The sequence below is a fragment of the Rhineura floridana genome, chromosome 7 (genome assembly GCF_030035675.1).
Source record: "Rhineura floridana isolate rRhiFlo1 chromosome 7, rRhiFlo1.hap2, whole genome shotgun sequence".
Taxonomy (NCBI): domain Eukaryota; kingdom Metazoa; phylum Chordata; class Lepidosauria; order Squamata; family Rhineuridae; genus Rhineura; species Rhineura floridana.
Genome location: NC_084486.1, coordinates 86,281,872 through 86,299,892, shown reverse-complemented (window position 1 = coordinate 86,299,892; position 18,021 = coordinate 86,281,872). Strand labels below are relative to the sequence as shown.

General features: G+C 43.6%; 1 protein-coding gene across 4 annotated transcripts in view; it reads left to right on the top strand.

Annotated features, from left to right (window-relative positions):
- Nucleotides 1-18,021, top strand: part of POLL (DNA polymerase lambda) — a 26,395-nt gene extending 8,374 nt beyond the window's left edge. Inside the window, exons 5-9 of one of the 4 annotated variants that reach the window (XM_061636222.1) lie at nt 246-419; nt 1,906-2,034; nt 4,915-5,083; nt 8,625-8,783; nt 16,285-18,021. In XM_061636222.1, coding sequence (XP_061492206.1) covers nt 246-419; nt 1,906-2,034; nt 4,915-5,083; nt 8,625-8,783; nt 16,285-16,628 — 975 coding nt within the window. In that variant the 3' untranslated portion in view covers nt 16,629-18,021. Of the gene's footprint in view, nt 1-245; nt 420-1,905; nt 2,035-4,914; nt 5,084-8,624 lie in introns of all 4 variants that reach the window. The other 3 variants (XM_061636223.1, XM_061636220.1, XM_061636221.1) reach the window with 3 other exon arrangements.

Genomic DNA, 18,021 nt, shown 5'->3' with positions numbered 1-18,021 from the left:
CTGGAGGCATTCAAGAGGCAGCTGGACAGCCATCTGTTGGGAATGCTTTGATTTGGATTCCTGCATTGAGCAGTGCGTTGGACCTGATGGCCTTATAGGTCCCTTCCAACTCGTTCTATGATTCTATGACCTCCTTGTTTGGAAACTGAACCTAGACATGTCCAAGCTGGAAAGAGGTATTTCTAGATTAAATCAACCTTGCAGCCTTTCTTTTGGCCACCTGTCCCTTTGTGGGTCTCTTTTAGGAAGCATGTAAGATCCCTGGAATTGGGAAGCAGATGGCAGAAAAGATTGTGGAGATCTTGGAGAGTGGGCACCTTCGAAAGCTGGACCACATCAGTGACAGTGTGTCAGTGCTGGAAGTATTTTCCAATATTTGGGGAGCAGGAGTGAAGACTTCTCAGGTGTGGTACCAACAGGTAATTTTCTCCTCTTGACAGTGATAAACACTGCAATTATTGCTGTAGTTGTCACTTTTACTTGTGTATAGCTCCACTACAAGACACCGTATGTGAGTTTATATAGGTTTGATTGTCGAAACTGGTATGGAAAATAGCTGCTAATGTGCTAAAGGAGGAAACTTTATAGTTCTCTCTGAATTACTGCTTGGTTAGTTAAACTTGTATTGCTAGTGAGGTCAGAGAATTGAAACTGACAGCACAATGCTATGCATGCCTACTCAAAGATAATTCTCGTTTGAGTAGGACTTACTCCCAGGTAAGTGAGATTCCAGCTTAAATGGAATAAGCAGCAAGTCTCTCCTGCAGCCATCCTTCGCGTAGCTTAGATAGAAGTGAAAAGTGGCAGCAGGCAGTGTGACCCCCTTGATCTAAGCTAGCGGGCATGTCTGTGTGTTTATGTGAGTGAGTGAAAGTTCTTCCTAGACTCCTGTAATTCTGGTAGATGATGTGTATTGATTACAGTGCATAAAGTAAATTCTGTCTAAGTAAAGCCACTGTGTGATTTATTTGCAGGGGTGTGTGGATGTTGCAAGGTCTGTGACGTTTATAATTTACTCATTTATTATTTCATTTCATTTATGAAACACTTCCCAAAAACATCCCAAAGCTATTAACAATAAGAACATCATGAAAACATAAATAAAAACCCATGAACAATAAACGCATATATAAAAACAATTTCAAATCTAATACAGATAGAGGCTGGGATAAGGATCTCCATTTAAAATGCTCGTTGAAAAAGGAAGTTCTTCAATAGGCACTGGAAAGATAGGAAAGACAGCGCCTGTCTAATATATAACAGGAGGGACGTCCAAAGGGTAGATGCTGCCACACAAAAGGCCTGATTCCTGCATCGTAAGAAACACCTTCTGATGAGATGGTATCACCTGGAGGCCCCTCTCTTGCAGTGGGCAGTAATCAGTTGGGTGTATAATGGGTGGGATGACTTTTAGATATCCTGGTCCCAAGCTGATGAGCAAATAGTGGCAATATCCCTCCCCCTCTGCCACATAAGGTACATAATAATGTCATATTTATTTATTTATTACATTTATTTATGTGTTGTCATTACTTGCATCAGCCTTGTTTTCTTTTTTATCAGTAATAAAGTTGTGTCACAGCTAGTTGTGTCACCCTCAGCTCTCAAATTGCCTTGCAAAGGAAATGTCATGTCAACACTTTGGATCACTTTGTGCCTTTCACATTATCTGTTTTTGTGGGCTATGGGGCATTGCCCTGGTTGGCCCCAGTGATGACAAAGATGGGGGTGGCAGCCTATGACCACTGTAAAATTAGGATGAAGAGATTCCTTATCGTATCATGATTCCACACTCTAGTCCAGCAGTGCCAGTGCCGGGCTCCATATAGGCGTGAATTATACCTCTTGGTAGGGGCTACTGAAAGCAAAGTTCCTCCGTCTGAGTGTCCTGTATCCTCTGGTCAGGGCTTCCGCACTCTGGATGACATCCGCACTAAGGCCTCTCTCACCAGCCAGCAGGCTGTTGGCTTGAAGCACTATGAGGACTTCTTGGAGCGCATGCCACGGGGAGAAGCTGCTGAAATTGAGCAGACTGTAAGTACTTGTGTGAGGACTGTGGGCAGGGCAATGCCAAGCCTTAAAAGGTCACATGACACGCTTATCAAATCAGAGCAGAGCTTGATTGACCTATTTAATCTTTTTCTGTTGATGACTTAAGAGATATCAATTTTCCTAATTTTTAAAAAGTCTGTCTTTTCCCTTATATGTTACAATTTGGCAACTCTCTCCTTGTGTGCCCCCTTTTTTTAAGTGGCCGCAGCAGGGATCAGGATGGAACTTGCATAGAAACTGTTGATTTGTTTGGACTTCGTTTCTCTTCCCCATCAATCTCCTTTGGGGTTCCAAAGGTGGAATCTGACCATCTCTGCTGCAGGCCCAGAAGCTGTAGCAAATAAAAAGATTGTCTCAGACTGGCTTTCAGCATCTCTAGTTAGTTGGTGGACTATGTGGCAAAGGGCTTGAGCCAATTCCCATGTTGCACCAACTGCTCCCACACAAACGTGCTGTCTGAGTATTTAGTGCTGCAGGGGCTTGAAACCCCTGGGCTTGAAACCATTTCTCTTAATATTGCCCCTTACCTGAAGCATTATTTGCTGAGAGTGAAAGAAAAGAACGGAGGGTTAGTGCCATCATGAGAATCAAATCTCAATCTTTTGTCTCCCAGAGACTATTCCCTTCTAGGAGCTTTCATGACACAGGGTCTCAGGGATACCTGGCTCTTGAAGGGGTTCCCAAATGATGTGTAATTGACATAAGGCTTCACATAGTTGAACTTCCTGGCAGGCGAAAGGGGTGAGAGGATGTGCAAAAATAAGGGGGCAAAGCTGCTGCCTGTCTTACCTTCCATCCCTCCAGGTTGGCGAGTTTCCACATTCCGCATTCTGCAAACGTGACTAGCAGGGATAGGAAACTTTGGCCCTCCAGATGGGCACCTGCAGGGAGGAAGGGCGGGATATAAATCAAATAATAAATAAATAAATAAAATGTTGTTGGACTCCAACTCCCATCATCCTTGACCATTGGCCATGTTGGCTGGAGCTGATGAGATGTGGATTCCAACAACATCTGGAGGGCTACAGGCTTCCCATCCCAGCTCTATAGTTAACACAGAAAACTTGCCAATCTTCCCCTGTCCTTATCTTCTGCTGTTCTCACCCCTATGCTTACAAGCTCCCAACCTGATATGCTAGACTTTCTCTAATGGACCCTCAGACAGCATCATGGCAAAGTAGTGCTGCAAAACACCTTGTGGATGTCTATGGTACCTGATGGTGGGGAAAGGGGGCCTTACTAACCTTCTGAATGAGTCTCTTTATGGCTGTGACTGGGATCATGCTCTTGGCTCATAGGAGCCAACAGTCCATTAATAAAAAATGTTTTTGGATTGTGAGTTGCAGCCTCATGGACTAAAATCACATGACTTTTGTTCATTGTTTCTCCTGTACATTGAAATCACCATGGCAGCATCCGACAGCATGAAGCTGTCACTCAGTCACAGTGCCTGCCCCTGAAGAATACATAGTTGCCAGGTAGGGCATCGCCTGTTGCACAGGATTAAACATCTTTTGGGAGCCCCTGCCCTTAGGAGTGGACCTATTGTGGGTTTGATGGAATTACCCATCTCTTGCCCACCTCAGGGAGTAGACAAGAGAAAGAAGGGATTAGCTGTCTGAGACCCAAGGTGCTCTGTGGGGCTGGCTGCTTTCAAGAAAACTTAATTGAGGATGCAAAAGGCCAGATCTACATTAGAAAAGCCATGAAAGCTATTCCAAATGTTGCAGGGCAAAGGTTAATGAGCTTATCCCTCGCTAATGAAGGATGATCCTGGAGACTGACAAGGGGCACTCAGACCCTTCCCCCTCCCCATCCCGCCCATGCCACCCTCTATGTTCTGAACCAGCAATCATGTCTTTGTTTACTAGGTTGGATGATGGGTACCATAGTCCCCATAATCAAACCATGCTTTTAATGAAGCCATCAGAAGTATTCCAGTGTAGAGAAGCTGCTGGATGAGGGCACAAGCCCATTGCGGTGTGATTTCTAGCGCTTGGCCTCTTTCTAGGGGTTGATTGCAGCTCTAGAGGAAGACATTTTGCTCTTTGCTGCTGGAGCTCCCCTTTGTGAAATGGAAGAGAAGCCCAGCCTTGCAGCAGGAGAGTGCCAGAGCCAGCCACCCTTACACGAAACCAAAACACTCATCCCTTTATGAATTTGAGGTGTCCAGGTGACCTTGGGACTGTTCCTGTGTTGCTGTGCCATACATCTTGCTACTCCTTTTCTTCTCTTAAAGGTTTATCACAAAGGTCTCGCCCCTTTGAACCAGCTTCATTACAGACTTCCTGCTGCAGTTTTGGACAGAGCACTTTGTTTAGTTTCTATGCAGCAGGGTCACATCCAATAGTTTGGAAGGATTATTGTTAGTGAGCTGCAAGTCACCAAAAGAGCAGATGCTTCCTGAGATAGCTAAAGTGCATATGCCATGACTCGTGTAATTCAGCACCCTGAGAATTTTAGCTTTTACTTACAGCACTTGTGGGTTTGAATATAGGTTTGCAAGCATGTAGGCAATTTACGGCGAAATCCTCAAAACCAGAGCAGGGCTCAGTAGAATTTTCTGTGGCCAAGGGGCTGATCTCCTTGCCTTTCCTCATGTCTGGCAGAAGCAGAATAAAATGAATAGAATGTTGCTGTAATTGCATGATTCATACACAACAGAATTCACAGCTTTCTTGACAAAGAATTTGAATTATGGTGTGGCACTATTTTTCTCATTTGTTTTATTTACTTATGCATTTAGTTTGCATAAAGCACACACAGCGCTGACTGAAATTGCCACCGTGGATGGGAACGGAAGGCTTCTTGAAATTGCCAGCTACATCTCTGTCCATTCCTCAAATCTGTCTGTCTTTGCAGGTCAGAGAAGCAACCCAGTCTATCAAACCTGGACTGCTGTCTGTCGCATGTGGCTCGTTCCGGCGGGGGAAGTCCACCTGTGGGGACGTGGATGTGCTGGTGACTCACCCTGATGGACATTCGCACAAAGGAGTATTCAGCAAGTTGCTTGATAGCCTCCGGAAAAGTGGTATGAGGGTATCAGTTGGCCTACAAAAAGGACTGTGGCAGGGTTAGAGGGCCACAATGCTGAATCTTCTCACATTCTGCGAATGCTGCAAAAGATAGGAATCCAGAATGTGCACTCATACTGTCATGTTGAGCTGCTCTTGGCAGTTCATCTTGGCACTTGAGGGGATAGTGTCTGGTACTTCATTGGTAAGAGCCACCTTTTCCCCTTCCTGTACATTACTAGGTTCCCTATGTGAAGGGCTTTAAGTTTACAACTAGGGATAGATTGCAGTATCTGCCATAATTTAACAGTGGGGATGATTCTATTCCTTGGCCTACTTTTCTATAAAGATGTCAGGGCCTATTCTCACCATTCTTGTACTGTAAATACAATGCCCACAACCTCATGAATAGGGCAGGTTTGATTAGCTGCTCAGTTGCATTTTGGTCTCTTTGGTCTTTGTGCCAGCATACACCAGCAACTGAGCTATCATCTTGATCCAAATTTTGGTGAAAGGCTTTCCTCTTGTCCTTCTCCAAGGTTCTGGCTAGGTCTCTGATGTTCTTTTTTGAAAGATAATACATTTTGAGGGAGTGGAATGGTGATGAACATGGCCAGGTAGTGCAGGCGACTGTAGGCTGAACGCCATGAATTGTTCTAGTGATGTGCTATCTCTATAAGAACACAAGAAGAGTCCTGCTGGATCAAGTCAAAGGTCCATCTAGTCCAGCATCCTGTTTTCACACTGGCTGACCAGATCCCAGGAGACTCTCCACCAAATGTTTTGGTGAGGCAGGAGCCCAGCACTATGCTAGCAAGCAGAGAGCCCTCTAGGACAGACTTACAACTAAGTGGGGATATAGTATTCACTAATAGGCAAAAAAACCCTTGTGGTTTAAGAATGTACCTATAGCCAACAGATATTTCTATCAAACTTTGAAAAGCAGGGAAATTGAGCAATTATAGTGAATGCACCAGGGCAGCAGGAGACCTGACCTACTCTCTGAGTTATTGTACTGCCCTACAAATTTGTCAAAATGCAAACACAATTTGGGTTGGTCTTTCACAGTCCAATCCACTTCCTGTGTGGCTTGGAAGAATTTGGTAACATGTGCCTCAAAGCATATGGGGAGTGTTGGCAACACTTGCCATCTCCAAAGATGGAGAATTACATTTTTGTATGTTTGTTGGTGTTCTTACTTTGCTTCTTTCCTACTGTTCCTACAGAGAATCTAACCTAGAAAACTATATTTCTCTCATTATTCATCCTAGAAATCTGTGTCAAATGTATTTTTATTAATTTCAAAACTTTTTTATTGGTCAATGTCATATGATGGTGAAGACAGCCTTTTGTGTTTCAAACTGGAGGATATGGCCTGTTTCTATTTTGGGTGCATTAACAGTTGAATCTGAAACTGCAGTTTGATGTAAAATCAGACTGATTTATAATATGTTGCTACTTAAGCAATGAATCTAGCTGTTGGAAAAAACACACTTGGCCTGCCCAAGATGCATGTGTTCAGCCTGCTATGCTTAAACCACTTCACTTAAGGAAAGGTGGGCATGGTCAATTAAAAACATAGAGCACACCTAGAATTTTGCTAGAATACATTTCAGCTCTCCTTATTTTACCTTGTGCAAACTGAGACACTCCTCATGTCCACTGGAGACTATTCTGCAGAATAGTCAGTGCCATTATTCCACAATTGTTTCTGGAGTTTTTTTAGTGTAAATTATGCAAAGTGTTGCTGTACTTCACATATTCACAGAAACAGAAGCAGAAGAGAATGATTTACTATAGGAAACTTCACTAAAATTGCAAAGTAAATCAAACATATTTGAAGTGATTATCTGAACTATATCAACTGTCTTAATATTGTTGCTTCCTCCCTGCTAAAACAAGATCAGCACAGCACATGCCTTGTTTCTGTTATTTGGGCTGATTGCAGGTGTTGCCACCACTCACCATATGCTCAGCAGAGCTTGGAAAAGTTACTTTTTTGAACTACAACTCCCATCAGCCCCCGCCAGCTTGGCCACTGGATTGGGCTGATGGGAGTTGTAGTTCAAAAAAGTAACTTTTCCAAGCTCTGGCTCAGAGGCACATGTTACCAAATGCTTCCAAGCTACGCAGGAAGTGGATTGGACTGTGAAATACCAACCCAAATTGTGTTTGCATTTTGATAAATTTGTAGGGCAGTACAATATCTGGGAGAGGAGGTCAGGTCTTCTGCTCCCCTGGTGCATTCACTATAGCTGTTCATTTCCCCTGCTTTTTAAAGTTTGATAGATATATCTGTTGGCTATAGGTATGTTCTTAAACCACAAGGTTTTTTTGCCTATTAGTGAATTTCTCTGCTTTTTAATCCAGGAGGTAAGAAATGGGATCCTGTGCAAGTTTGCTGAGAATGGATTGATCATTTGCATGCTTTTTGAGTTCAATGGGATTTACTCCTGTACAATGATGCTTAGGATAGGTGAAGCTGACTTTGGGGAGGGGGGAAGGGGGAGAGAAGGGTAGGAAGGGTAGGTGTAGGAAGGAAGGGGTAGGGAGGGGAAGGAGATTGGGTGGGTGGGCACTGGGCAGAGGGAAAGCCCCTTTCCTTTCCGAAAGGAAAACATTGTGAACAGTATCATTGTTTTTCAGGGTTTCCCCCACCTTTTCATTCTACAGCAGACACGTAGTCTCCCACCCAAATTTAAACCAAAGCCATCCCTGGCCACATCCACACCAGACTTTTATTTCATGTTAGACAGTCATAGCTTCCTGGGAAGTGTAGGTTATGAAGGGTGCTGAGAGTTGCTAGGAGATGCCATATTCCCCTCACAGAGCTACAATGCCCAGAAGAGGGGTTGACTGTTAAACCATTCTGGCCACTGGAGCTCTGTCAGGGGAATAGGAGTCTCCTAACAATTCTCAGCACCCTTCACAAACTAAACTTCCCAGGATTCTTTGGGGGAAGCTATGACTGTCTAAAGTGAAATAAAGGCCTGGTGTGGGTGTGGCCACCTGATAAGCCAAGCCAAACAGCTGTGAGTCTGGCTTTTAGAACACTGACGGTTCTTACTGAGCATGCCTGGCGCTATAGTAGACTTCAATCTTAAATTAATTAAAAATCAGCCATGCATTTTTTATAACTTTTAAACTGCAGAAGATGAAGGTCAGAGTAATAGGATTACAGGTACTCTGTGAACATGGCTGATTTTTAATTAATTTCAACAAATTATGAGACCACTGACAGGGATCCAACAGGGATCTGGATTTTTTTCCTCATTTTACACTTCGAACGCTCGATTCTCTCTGACTGTTTTGTATATTGCCATGAAAGAGGGTTGTTAAGCAAGCATTTCTGAGTTCAGGACTATAGGTTTTGTGTTGAAATGAGCTTATTGGAAGTGGCAGAATGGTGTGGGGGGTATTTTCAATTTAACATTGCAGAATGTGAAAAATCCATGCTAGCTGTAGTATACAGCCACTCTCGTGGCTGTATAATAATCCTTGGAATAATAATCCAGGCACCCTGCCAGTCAAGTCCCTGACTTGTGCCTTTCCTCACAGGCTTCCTCACAGATGACTTGGTGAGTCAGGAAGACAGTGGAAACCAGAAGAAGTACCTAGGGGTTTGCCGTCTGCCCGGATCAGACCGTCGCCACCGGCGCCTTGACATCATTGTGGTGCCTTACAGCGAGTTTGCTTGCGCCCTGCTTTACTTCACAGGTTCGGCCCACTTCAATCGTTCCATGCGAGCTTTGGCCAAGATGAAGGGCATGAGTCTGTCAGAGCATGCCCTCAGCAGTGGGGTATTGCGCGGAGCTGGTGGTCTCAAAACAGGGCCTGGCCTCGCCCTGTCCACTCCCACCGAGAAGGATGTCTTCATTCATTTGGGGCTGCCTTACCGGGAGCCCCATGAGAGGGACTGGTAATGGGAGGGAAGGGAAAGGAGCAGTCCAAGGATGCCTCTGTGTGGTGTTCTTGCATGTGACTTGCTTGGGGCCTTCCAGCCTATACAGAAATGCCTGCTTTCCTTAGCAAACAGCTGTGAGCACTAAAAGTGGGGCTTCTGTGAGGAGCTGATCCTTGTCTGTGCTGCTGGGAGGAAAATCCCAAGGTTCCGAATGTATGTCATTGGCTTTGATGGATTGCAGTGAGAGAGGCACTAAGGACGAATAACTACCTCATTGGTTGGTTTTAAGAGTGAATGGGAAAATGATTGTAAAGAAATTTTGTATACTGAAAATCCCATTTAAAAGCGTAACAGAAGGAAGAGTGTAGGGTGCGTGTGTGGAAATGCACAGGTTTTAAAGAATGAATTTTAAAAACACTTTTGCGGTGATGCCATCCTGTTGGTGCTTTGAAGGCTGCTAGCATCTCCCAGTGGAAGAGGCTGCTTTGCTATTGAAGGCTGTATAATCTGAGAGAGAGAGTTCAGGGTCTAATGCGAAGAAATGAAGGGCCATATATTTCCATTTGGAGACTAATCTCTTCCAGTTGAACTTACATCCTCCCTCCCTCCCTGGTCTGGAAAATGTTAGAATTCTACCCTAGAAAATCTCCCAAATGGTGATAAAGGGCACCACCGACACAAGCTTGTTTATTTACATAATATATACAAACCATAGAGATTGGTATGCTTTCTGGAGTTGAAGCTTCTTGTCAGTACATCCGTGGAGAGAATTAAAGGAGAAGATGGTATTGAACTCAGCACATCAGTAGGGACAGAGAGCTTCATCAAGTTAAGACACTACAGAAGGGTAGATTTAGAGGGAATAGTTAGGAGATGCTTTCCTAGTACTAAAAAGAATCAGGCAGTGGTACAAGTTGGGGGAACCTGCTTCTGAGACTATTGAAAAGAGACAGAATCAATATCTATCAAGGATGCTTTAAATATAGTTTGCAAGTAGATATCAAAATTCTGTGCCAAGGTAAACATCATTCACTACTAATTAGAACTACGTAAAGTAGCTGATCACCAAGGTCCCTCCAACCAGAAATGCTGCTCGATTACGAATGCACTACTGAGATTCCTTGAGGTGTTGTCTGCACACTTTCAAGCCTTTCTTAGGGTCTAGAAACTTGCTTTTTAAAAAATGGAACTGCAGTTCTCAGAATGCTGAATTTTGATGCAGCACCACATTCTGCATTTGTATGGTTTGATTAGGATACAAACAGCAGAATACCTTTTGCCTTGGCTGATGATGGAGAACTTCTTAGGAAGTTACCTTATCCCATATCAGACGATCGGTCCATCTAGCCCAGTTTTGTCTACTTTGACTGACAGTGGCTATCCAGGATCTCAGGCAGGGATATTTTCCATATCCTGCTACCTGATTTTTTAAAGTAGGAGATACCAGGAATTGAAACCTGAGACCTTCTGCATGCAAAATGGGCTCTGTCACTGAGTCATTAGCCCTCCCCAGTTCTTATGTTAGGACAGAGGTTTGGACTAGATGGACCACTGAGAATGCTGCACACAGTCCCTCTTGTTTCAGAGTATTTTAGTGATATGGACCGTGCTTTCCTCAGTATGAACATGAGAACTAAAACCACTTCTAAAGCACTAAAACTGGAATTCTGGAGGGGAAATAAACCTCAGTGTTCCATGCTAGAAAGTTGCAGTGTCACCACAGCAGTACAGGCTCCTGTGTACCCACCTTCAGCATATACCTCTGCAATGTATCACTTGGGGATCGATGTAACAACATTCCTTTGTGGTCTATAACTTTGGAAACAAATAACTGATGCAAGTTGAAAGGCAATAAAACCTGTTAACATCTTTTGAGCTCTTTTATGAATAAGGCACTTGGCTGGATGAATGATGGAACAGGGATGGCATTCTAAAGCTGTCCACACGTTAACTGTGGATATTATCTTGGTGCTGTGCAATGCTTCTGTCTTTTAGAGGATGTTGAAATAGGCAGCTGCAGAGAAGAACTTGAAGGGAAAGCTTGACAAGAGACTTAAGGAGTACAACCTGCTTAGCTTAGGTGGTTTGATCGCAAAGGTGCCTTGATCTGGTATTAGTAGTATTAGTATTATTTGATTTATATACCGTTTACATGCTAAAATGGCTTCAGAATGGTAGTAAAAGGAATTTGTTTTCCCTGAGGAAGGTATTGAGAAGCCAAGAAACTCTCAGGGAGATGCAGAAAAAGACCCTTTATGCTGTAATTGGACTAATTCAAATTAGTACTGGTTTGCAATTGGATTCTGTGAGTTAGCCTGTTGGGGAATGATGGCACTGAACTGGTATTGTCAGTCAGTAACTCTGTGCCAGTGGCAGGGAGCCACAATTCACACCCAAGCACCAACCACAGTTCCAAATCATCAAAGCCTCCAGCTCCTGCAGTGAGGGGTTTTGTTTTGTTTGCTTACAAGTGACTGGGTTGGGCCTTTGGGCAGCCAGGGGGCAAGTCAAGTGAAAGGATGGGGACAGCGGCATACTTGCAGCTTCCCTAAACCTCAGTGGAACCTCTGCCCTGTATTTTATGAGGGGGTCTCAATTCAACCCCGATGACTGTAATTCTCTTTTATAATGGATTTTTGCTACCAAGAGATTTAGCCTATAGTGAGAGAAGAAGGGAGATCTGGCTTCTGTGAGAAAATTCACAATACTAGATCACACATAGTTGTCAAAGTCATTAGCCACTAGTTGCATTTTCACTGTGTCGTGGGCCCCTCCTCTCCATCTCTTCATGGAGGTGCTCCTCATGCACACTAAAGCAGTGAGGTCTGGGGATGTTTTACTGGCACCAGAGGTTAGACAGGTGTTGCTATAGGTCAGAAGGTTGATCCCTTCCCCATCCTTCAGGAATGTATCAAAATATGCACCCCACACTCAGGGGCATATCCTACACTTACAAGTTGAGTCCTATGGTCAGTGGTCATTGTAGCCCCTCTCTGAATGTCTGCACCTCAAGAGTACTGTACTTCCTAAGGCAGAGAGGAGGAACTTCTGGCCTTCCAGATGTTGTTGGTTTCCAACTCCCATCAGCCCCAGCCAGCATGGCTGATAGTCAGGAATGATGGGAGTTGTGGTGGCAGCACCCTCACCTTTGGTAGCCCTGGTGGCAGCACCCTCACCTTTTGCCCTCAATGCAGCAAGTAAAAGTGAAGTGCTTGACTGTCTAGTCAGCAGCTACTCACCTTGGAGTTTGAGCCCTAGTTCCTTTACTCTGGAGTAGTCCCAATGCCTTTGATCTAGTAGGGGTGAAGTGTGTGTGTTCTAATCTAGAGAAGTTACTTTGACCTCACCCTGCTGGCAAGCCTCTTATTTCAAGGCAGTTTTTCATTTAGCCCTAAGGAGTAAAGTTCACAATAGTCCCACTGGCTTTGTCCTAAGAGGTGTAGCAAGCTATTATTGCAAAGCACAGTGTACTAGCTAGTTGGAGCGTGGGGATCAGGAGGACGGAGACCAGAGTTCAAAATCTCAGCTCAGCCATGAATATTCCTGGATGGCTTTAGGCCAGCCACTGTGTCTCTCAGCCTTGTCTACCTTACAGGGTTGCTGTGTGGATACAAGATGAGCGAACCACATATGTAAAAATCCTCTCATGTGGTCTTCTAGAAGCCAATATGGCACAGGGACCATGTGTGCATTTTACAATCCAATAGCTCTGTTGAGGTCAAGATGGGATCAAGATTCACAGCAAGGTAATTAGATTCAGGAGTTTATGTGTTTATATATTCCTGCCTTGCAACTGTACTCCTCAGACTGGGAATGCTCAGGGTAATACGTGGTGCCCCAGAGGTGCACTTAGTTTGCACTAGAAATCAGGCTTTTAGTGTTGCAGTTCCAGTCTCCATTGCCAGCTAAACGAAGGCACAAGTGCCTGGTGTCTTGATGTTTAAGTGGCTACTAAAGAGTTTCTGTTTCAGCAGGCTTTCTCTGAAATGTGGCCATGTCACTTATGGAATATAAACTGAATAAATGTTAGAAATGACTTCATTGTTTTTAGAGCCGTGTGTGTGTGTGTGTGTGTGTGTGTGTGTGAGAGAGAGAGAGAGAGAGAGAGAGAGAGAGAGAGATCTTACTTTTACAGTCTGTTATCTTTGGTAGTTTATCCCATTTTATTTTGTGCTGCTTTGATAGCATTTTCCCTGACTGTTAGCCATGCTGGCTGGGACTGATGGGAGTTGGGAGTCTAACAACATCTGGAAGGTCACATGTTCCCCTGCTCTGCTTTCTGAACAATAGCTTTCTGAACTGGTTATTGAAATATTTGGTTGGACCTTGGTGAGCTCACCTATCTGCCCTACACCATTGTCAGCTACTAAATTCCCAATTTTAATATGTCACCATTCAGGCTGCTTGGCTATCCAGTTCAATCATGCATGTTGTGTGCAAGAGGGGGGTCCTCTTGTGGTCAGTGCCTATAATGACATGTCATAACATGTTCAACTGACTCCTTTTTTATAAGTGAGATTATTGGATGTTTCTGTCACAGTCTCAGAGGTTCCACCATGTCATAGCCAGAAAGTCCCAGAGAACAGTGGTGGCCAATTGTTCATCATCTCAGTGGGGCCATCCTGTGAAGTTTTACAAGGCTCCATTTATCACTCTCCACTAGTAGTGTAGCGGCAAATTCAGAAGTGCAGGGTCCCTTCATGATAGTCATACCATACCTCACAGCCAGGCCCCCTTTTCCACTTTGCCTCATCTCCCTTGGTCCTCCTGTCATCTCACGACAACACACAGGCTACAACACATGTCCGTAGGAGAAAATCATGAAAGGGGAGGCTGTATGTTAGCTACTAGGAAGAGTCTTCTCAGTGGCTGACTCACCTCCTTTCACTCAGATTGGCTCTAATCAGTACGAAAGGACTTCTCAATGACCAAGACGCTCCTTTTTCATGCTGATTGGCTCATACAAAGGGACCTGGCTGTGACCCTGCTCCCTAAAAAAGTAATGGGTCTACGGCCCCCCACAACCCGGATGACTACACTCGTGCTCCTACTGATAATACAGCCATGCTGTAGCTGATGCTTTCCAAGGCTAGTAAGTACAGTTATCTTCTACTTGCTCCATGTTGATGGCAAGAACTGATGGGACAACATAGAAAAGAATGGGACATCATGTTTTAGGTCAGCCTTCCCCAATCTGGTGTCCTTCAGAGGTTGTTGGACTATAGCTTGCATCATCCCTGACCATTTACTATGCTGGCTGGGGCTGATGGGAGTTGTAGTCCAAAACATTAGGCTGGGGAAGGCTGTTTCAGGTGGTTCAGTCATAGTTGCACAACTTTACTATAACAGCTGCTGGGACGGAACTGTTCTGTGTCTGCTAGAAGGCCCTCTTATTTTTCAAAGCAGTTGGGAAATGCATCAGGACTGTGTCACCAGCTTGGTTATTGGGATGATTTCCACTGATTGCAGCCTGAGGAAGTAGATGAAGTGTTTGGAGGGGTTCACCTTGCCACTTGTCTGCTCAAACCTTGTCCTCCATGGCTAAAAACATCAAGGGTAGAGGGGGATTACCCTGGATGAGTTCAGGGGATCATTAAAGCATCTTTCTTAGAGGGCCATCTTGAAACAGTCATTCGTGACGCATCCTAAAGCAACCCTCCTTGGACCCCAAAAGGCTGCAATAACAATTGTAGATAGCACCTTCTTGACCCAGGGACTCAAGTGGCCATGCAGCTGGCATCCTAGAGCAGGTGCAGGGCCCCTCCATCATGGAAAAAGCCACTGCTGATGCCTGCCTTCTAGGCTCCCTTTTAATTTCCCACCAGTCCTCCCAAAAAGCATTGGGGAGGGGGAAGACAGCCACTGACATGACTTTGCCTTGAGAAGGAAAAAGAAGCTAGCAGTTCTTATGCTTTTACAGTGGCAGCCATCTACACACACACACACACAACTGGAAAAACTCATGTTATTCTGAGTTTGCACTGTGGGCAAATCCAAATTGGTGTTGAGCAACTTCTGGTTGTTGAATTGCCAAATACAGTATATAATGTATATATATAGGATGGAAAGACCTATCAGTTCCTGTTCTCCCAGTTTCTCATTTTTCCAGTCTTAAATTCAGTTCTCCACATTTCTGCAGCAATTTGCAATAAAAAAAAAAGGAAATGGACGGCTTTCAAGTCGTTCCCGACTTATGGCGTCCCTATGAATAGGGTTTTCATGGTAAGCGGTATTCAGAGGGGGTTTACCATTGCCTCCCTCCGAGGCTGAGAGGCAGTGACTGGCCCAAGGTCACCCAGTGAGCTTCAAAAAAATCCTCATGAAAATTCTCCAGCATTTTAGTTCAAATTTCTACTAATAAACACGTTTGTGTATGCAGTTTTAACTAATGTAGACATTTTTGCAAGCAATTTCTCATCATATAAATGCATTTTTGTATGTTATTTTCACTCATATATTCATTTTCATGCACACTTTCCCTTAGCATATGCATTTTTGTAAACATTGGTTGGTGAACTGCATTGCAAAATTTGAATAAGTGCAAATTTTGAACATTGGCTGTGTTTCAGTTATTGTTTCAGAAAGTGCAAATTTGATAGATTCAGCTTGAAATGTGAACTGAATATAATTTCTCACCCATTCCTAATATATATATATATATGGGAGGAGACTCTGGCAGGCATCAGTTGTGGGACTGTGACCCATAAGGTGGTACTTTGATGTGGTTCTCTTAACTCTGGAGCTGGGTCTGTCACAGCAATGCAATTCCGGGCAACTGGTTGAGATCAACAACTTACATGTAGGTTACATTTAAAGCTCTACATGACTTGGGATCCAGGTACCTGATGAATGTGTTCTCCCATATCAGTCTTGCCTAATAAAAGAGGCAATGTTTTAGAAAATCTCTTCTGGATGCTCCTGCTATCTGAGGTAAGATGGGTGGCAACTGGAGAGAGGGCTTTCTCAGTGGACTTTCCTCCCAAGGGAGGCTCGTCTGGTACCTACATTGTTACCATTTTAGTGCTGTTATTATTTCAGTGCCAGGTGAAAACATTTTTATCCTCACAGACTTTTCAAGTTTTAATGGTTCTTAGTTGCTTCTGTAGATTATTATTATTAATAATTGTTATTATGATTCTGGGAATGTATTTTATATTTTTATTGTATTTTATTTATTGGGTATGTATTTCATATTTTTATAACTACCTTGGAAGCATGGTTGAAGGCAGCATATACATTCCCTAAAGTACATAAACAAAGATGTACATGGTTTTTATCATTTTGTGTAAAGATTACAAAGTCTCTGTATTGCAGGGTGCAGATTCATCAGGAAGGCTCCTATCAATCACTGCTTCTCAAAGTACAGACATCACCGATACATGACATTCAACAGAAGTTATCAGAGGCTATTTCCCCCAGAGCATAACTTCTCTGATCCTAGTGCCTGGTGTTTTTCCTATACTGGGGTACTCTTGTGCAGGAAAAAGGTCAGTCAAAAATGGCCCCTTAATGAAAGCATCATCATCCTATTTACACCAGTGTCATTGTACAGTAGCATTAAAATGTTTCAGGTGTGTGGTTTTTCCGTATGTGGCTGGTCAAATATTGAGCAGTCAAATATTGAGCAGCTACCTGGTAATGATTTGACAAGCAGCTAATTGCCCATTAATAATTGCCTTTCCCTCTCATTCTTCTGTGACAATCCTCCTTCCAGTTCAGTCCTAACCCCTCATTGTTGTTGCAAACATCTCCCAATCTCACTCTTAAGGCTTGCTATAGCAGAATGTAGACATATTAGAAACTGTGAATATAGGTTATGTATAATATCATGACCAAACATTCTGTAAAGCCAAAAGTCTCCTAATTTCAGTGGCCAAAGTAAGTATGCAATCTTATGGCCCATGGGAGGGTGCCCTGCAGGCCATAGCACATATCAGATGCCCTCTCAATGTGGAATCAGAATTCTGATGCTAGAGAGAGTGATCCACATCAGGGGCAGTTCATGGGGGCATGATGGGGAATCGAAAGCCATTCCCTTTCCCTCAACATGTTGCTAAACCAGAGACAAATTTAGATCAGCTCCAGAACTGATTTAAATCCTGTGGATTTCCCATTGTTCCCAATGGAAGGGAAACGGTATCTTCACAGTCTAAGGTGCCAGAAACTTGCTTCTAAAAAAGGGAGGAAGCTGAAGCTCTCAGACAGTTGAATTCAGTGCCTAGGATCCTTTTCTGAATTTTCTGTTCTTCTATGGGATTGCAACATACACACAAATTTAGTCTGGGAGATCTCTGAAAGGTATATCCAAGAGCTCTAAAGCAGGGATTCCGAGTCATTCCTGACTCCCACTTCTTAAACCATCTCCCAAAAGGCAATTCCCCAACTTCCCTGGGTAATCTGCCTCATTGCTCAGTTTGGTTTTAGTATTTGGGTTTTATTATTTAAATACATAATGCTGCACCATAAGCCCATTGTTTCTTGCCCTTCTGTTGCAGTGGAGCACAGTTGTCATTGCCTCTGCTTGAGAGCAGCTTACAAGTATTTAAAAACATGTTCCAACTTAATCTGCCTTTATCTGCAATAAATATATTTTATTGTCTTCAGTCTCTCCCCATGTCTTGTATCCCATTGCTTTTTGCCTCTGAATTTATTTCAGTGTCAATATCCATTCACAACATGCCTATCAAAGTTGGATGCTTTTTTCCTCCATTTGAGGGCACCAGTGCTATAAAGTAGTGCTATTACTTCCTGTGCTTTCAATACAGCATTGCTTTTAATGCATCCTCCAAACAGCATTTGCTTTCTGGGAGCTGCATTGCCCGTCTGACTCATGTTCAGTTTATGACTTTCTATAGCCTCTGGATTCCCTGCCCGTTGTTGTAATCAATTGCACAAAACCTCTTCTGCTGAGATAAAGTTAGATGAGCAAATATCACATCTGAGATGCAGCTGAACAGTCTGGAATGCTTGCCCAGGAATGGTGCACTGTGCACAGTGTAACTGAGTGTGGAAGAAATCCATGTTTCATGCATTTATATTATTTCATAAATT